Genomic DNA, 5000 nt, shown 5'->3' on the forward strand with positions numbered 1-5000 from the left:
CTTTACAAAAGAGATGTTTTACGCCACTCCTTTTTTGTCTCATTTTGTCCACTGAACGTTTTATACTGTGCGTGAATGCACAAAGGTGAGCTTTGCTGATGTTATTGACTTGTGTGGAGTGCTAATCAGGCATATTTGGTCAGTGCATGACTGCAAGATAATCCATGCTAGCATGCTATTTCGGCTAGCTGTATGTACGTATTGCATCATTATGCCTCTTTTGTAGGTATATTTAATTTCCTTTACTTATGTCACTCTGTGTATTTAATTGATATGTGCACGTCTCATGACACATTATCTGCATTTCTGATAGTTGTTTGTGCGCCATGTTGTTCCAGACCACAGCAAACGATATCCAGCTTGCAAAGATTGTAATAAATCCATCCGAAGAAGACAGCCTGCCGTTTCCTTTAAACTTGGACACACACATCTATACCTTTGGCCATTCCAACACAATCATTTCCAGGAGTTATTTCACCCTCTGAGAAGTTTTACTAATGTTTTCTAATGTTGTAAAGATGTGTAGAATTAATAGTACATTCCAACATTTTGATAGTAGGCTAACATAGCTAATATAGACACTTACATCATGTGTTGTCTTCATTATAACACTTATATAAGACTTTTAAAGTCATTTTGATAGTAGGCTAATATAGACACTTACATCATGTGTTGCCTTCATTATAACACTTATATAAGACTTTTAAAGTCATTTTGATAGTAGGCTAACATAAATAATATAGACACTTACATCATGTGTTGTCTTCATTCTAACACTTATATAAGACTTTTAAAGTCATTTTGATAGTAGGCTAATATAGCTAATATAGACACTTACATTATGTGTTGCCTTCATTATAACACTTATGTAAGACTTTTAAAGTCATTTTGATAGTAGGCTAACATAAATAATATAGACACTTACATCATGTGTTGTCTTCATTATAACACTTATATAAGACTTTTAAAGGCTAATATAGACACTTACATCATGTGTTGTCTTCATTATAACACTTATATAAGACTTTTAAAGTCATTTTGATAGTAGGCTAACATAGACACTTACATCATGTGTTGCCTTCATTATAACACTTATGTAAGACTTTTAAAGTCATTTTGATAGTAGGCTAATATAGACACTTACATCATGTGTTGTCTTCATTATAACACTTATGTAAGACTTTTAAAGTCATTTTGATAGTAGGCTAACATAAATAATATAGACACTTACATCATATGTTGTCTTCATTCTAACACTTATATAAGACTTTTAAAGTCATTTTGATAGTAGGCTAATATAGCTAATATAGACACTTACATCATGTGTTGTCTTCATTATAACACTTATATAAGACTTTTAGTCATTTTGATAGTAGGTTAATGTAACTAATATAGACACTTACATCATGTGTTGTCTTCATTCTAACACTTATATAAGACTTTTAAAGTCATTTTGATAGTAGGCTAATATAGCTAATATAGACACTTACATCATGTGTTGTCTTCATTATAACACTTATATAAGACTTTTAGTCATTTTGATAGTAGGTTAATGTAACTAATATAGACACTTACATCATGTGTTGCCTTCATTATAACACTTATGTAAGACTTTTAAAGTCATTTTGATAGTAAGCTAATATAGCTAATATAGACACTTACATCATGTGTTGTCTTCATTATAACACTTATATAAGACTTTTAAAGTCATTTTGATAGTAGGCTAATATAGACACTTACATCATGTGTTGCCTTCATTATAACACTTATGTAAGACTTTTAAAGTCATTTTGATAGTAGGCTAATATAGCTAATATAGACACTTACATCAGGGGTGTCAAAGTCAAATGGACGGAGGGCCAAATAAAAAATTTAGCTACAAGCCGAGGGCCGGACTGTTCGAATGTTCATTGAAAAATTTTTAAATGACGCATATAGTCTAGTGAACCTAATTGAACCTACTGAAAACCTAACAAATATATTCCAATATGATCAGATAAATAAAGCAATATTTTCTTATGGCTCTGTCAGTAATCTTTAATTTTCAACAGACACAAAAGACAAATTTCCTTTATATAAAAATCCCCATAACATGAACATTAAATGAAAGAAACCGGTATTCAAGGCACCATCAGTAGCCTATATTTTCTATTTTAGCAAAAGTGGGCTAAATTTACTTCAAAGAAAAAAACAATAATAGCAATTTTCTATCATCCACTCAACTGAAATATTTTTAAAATATAATTAAATTGAAATACAATAAAATAAAGTGCAAAAATCTATAAATCAAAAACAACACTTTGTTTAAGGAGAAGTAACATGCAGTGAAAACAAATATTAAACTTTAACTTTTAAACTTGAATTGAGTAAAAACTCTAAATATGTGATTGCACAGTAATGTTCACATTAAACCCCCCTCCTCCCTCCGTGGGAGGGAGGCGAGTTGGGTGCCCGAAACCCCCCGCTGGTTTTGGCCCGCCCCTTGGCGCGCGTGGCACGGCGGGCTCCGCGACCCGACGGCTGGCCCTCGTGGCTTGACGGCGGGCGCGTCCCGACGGGCCGCGCGTAGGGGTCAAACGCAGAAGTCTCAGGGCCTCGTGGTGAGGGGGTGGCCTGCGGGTTTCGGCCCGCTTGACCCCCCCGCTCCGCTTGGCGCGCGCGGCACATGACGGGTTCCGCCACCGACGCTCGGGCTGCAGCCCGACGGCGGTGCGGGCCCGGCGGTGACGCGCGGTTTGGGGAAACAAAGCAGAAGTCTCAGGGCCTCGGGGCCGGGTTTCGGCCCGCCCCCTTGGCGCGCGTGGCACGGCGGGCTCCGCGACTGACGGCCGGGCTGCAGCCCTTTGGCCGGCAGGCGCGTCCCGGCGGGCCGCTCGCCCCCTTTCGGAACCTTGGACCGGCATCCGCTTGGTGCGTGTAAAAGATCTGCGGTCTAAAAAAAAAATAAAAAAATAAAAAAATAAAAAAATAAAAAAGATCTGCGGTCTGCGGGCCGGTTCTAATAATAAATCAAGATCATCCCAAGGGCCGTAAAAAACCTTCTCGCGGGCCGGATATGGCCCGCGGGCCTTGACTCTGACATATGTGACTTACATCATGTGTTGTCTTCATTATAACACTTATATAAGACTTTTAAAGTCATTTTGATAGTAGGCTAATATAGCTAATATAGACACTTACATCATGTGTTGTCTTCATTATAACACTTATATAAGACTTTTAAAGTCATTTTGATAGTAGGCTAATATAGCTAATATAGACACTTACATCATATGTTGTCTTCATTATAACACTTATGTAAGACTTTTAAAGTCATTTTGATAGTAGGCTAATATAGACACTTACATCATGTGTTGCCTTCATTATAACACTTATATAAGACTTTTAAAGTCATTTTGATAGTAGGCTAATATAACTAATATAGACACTTACATCATGTGTTGTCTTCATTATAACACTTATATAAGACTTTTAAAGTCATTTTGATAGTAGGCTAATATAACTAATATAGACACTTACATCATGTGTTTTCTTCACTATAACACTTATATAAGACTTTTAAAGTCATTTTGATAGTAGGCTAATATAAATAATATAGACACTTACATCATGTGTTGTCTTCATTATAACACTTATATAAGACTTTTAAAGTCATTTTGATAGTAGGCTAATATAGCTAATATAGACACTTACATCATGTGTTGTCTTCATTATAACACTTATATAAGACTTTTAAAGTCATTTTGATAGTAGGTTAATGTAACTAATATAGACACTTATCTCATGTGTTGTCTTCATTATAACACTTATATAAGACTTTTAAAGTCATTTTGATAGTAGGTTAATGTAACTAATATAGACACTTATCTCATGTGTTGTCTTCATTATAACACTTATATAAGACTTTTAAAGTCATTTTGATAGTAGGCTAATATAGCTAATATAGACACTTACATCATATGTTGTCTTCATTATAACACTTATGTAAGACTTTTAAAGTCATTTTGATAGTAGGCTAATATAGACACTTACATCATGTGTTGCCTTCATTATAACACTTATATAAGACTTTTAAAGTCATTTTGATAGTAGGCTAATATAACTAATATAGACACTTACATCATGTGTTGTCTTCATTATAACACTTATATAAGACTTTTAAAGTCATTTTGATAGTAGGCTAATATAACTAATATAGACACTTACATCATGTGTTTTCTTCACTATAACACTTATATAAGACTTTTAAAGTCATTTTGATAGTAGGCTAATATAAATAATATAGACACTTACATCATGTGTTGTCTTCATTATAACACTTATATAAGACTTTTAAAGTCATTTTGATAGTAGGCTAATATAGCTAATATAGACACTTACATCATGTGTTGTCTTCATTATAACACTTATATAAGACTTTTAAAGTCATTTTGATAGTAGGTTAATGTAACTAATATAGACACTTATCTCATGTGTTGTCTTCATTATAACACTTATATAAGACTTTTAAAGTCATTTTGATAGTAGGTTAATGTAACTAATATAGACACTTATCTCATGTGTTGTCTTCATTATAACACTTATATAAGACTTTTAAAGTCATTTTGATAGTAGGTTAATGTAACTAATAGAGACACTTATCTCATGTGTTGTCTTCATTATAACACTTATGTAAGACTTTTAAAGTCATTTTGATAGTAGGCTAATATAGCTGATATAGACACTTACATCATGTGTTGCCTTCATTATAACACTTATATAAGACTTTTAAAGTCATTTTGATAGTAGGTTAATGTAACTAATATAGACACTTACATCATGTGTTGTCTTCATTATAACACTTATTCACACCTCTAGTGTACGTGCACTTTTTCACGCCCCCCAGATTGTGCATGTAATCTGCAGGGCGACCCTGGAAAAGTGCTTACCTGGCGTTTTCGTACATCTTGATGGTCATGAGGGTGTCCTCCATGGTCTTGTTGACCAGCGTGTTAATGCTG

The 5000-nt window shown here is 34.2% G+C and overlaps 1 protein-coding gene across 3 annotated transcripts in view; it reads right to left on the minus strand.

Moving 5' to 3' along the window:
• Positions 1 to 5000, minus strand: part of arfip2b (ADP-ribosylation factor interacting protein 2b) — a 38059-nt gene that overhangs the window by 5455 nt on the left and 27604 nt on the right. For all 3 annotated transcript variants that reach the window (XM_062046747.1, XM_062046748.1, XM_062046746.1), the window contains one exon: positions 4929 to 5000. This exon is cut by the window's right edge and continues 86 nt beyond it. In XM_062046747.1, coding sequence (XP_061902731.1) covers positions 4929 to 5000 — 72 coding nt within the window. The remainder of the gene's footprint in view (positions 1 to 4928) is intronic.

The sequence above is a fragment of the Entelurus aequoreus genome, linkage group LG05, assembly GCF_033978785.1.
Source record: "Entelurus aequoreus isolate RoL-2023_Sb linkage group LG05, RoL_Eaeq_v1.1, whole genome shotgun sequence".
Classification (NCBI taxonomy): domain Eukaryota; kingdom Metazoa; phylum Chordata; class Actinopteri; order Syngnathiformes; family Syngnathidae; genus Entelurus; species Entelurus aequoreus.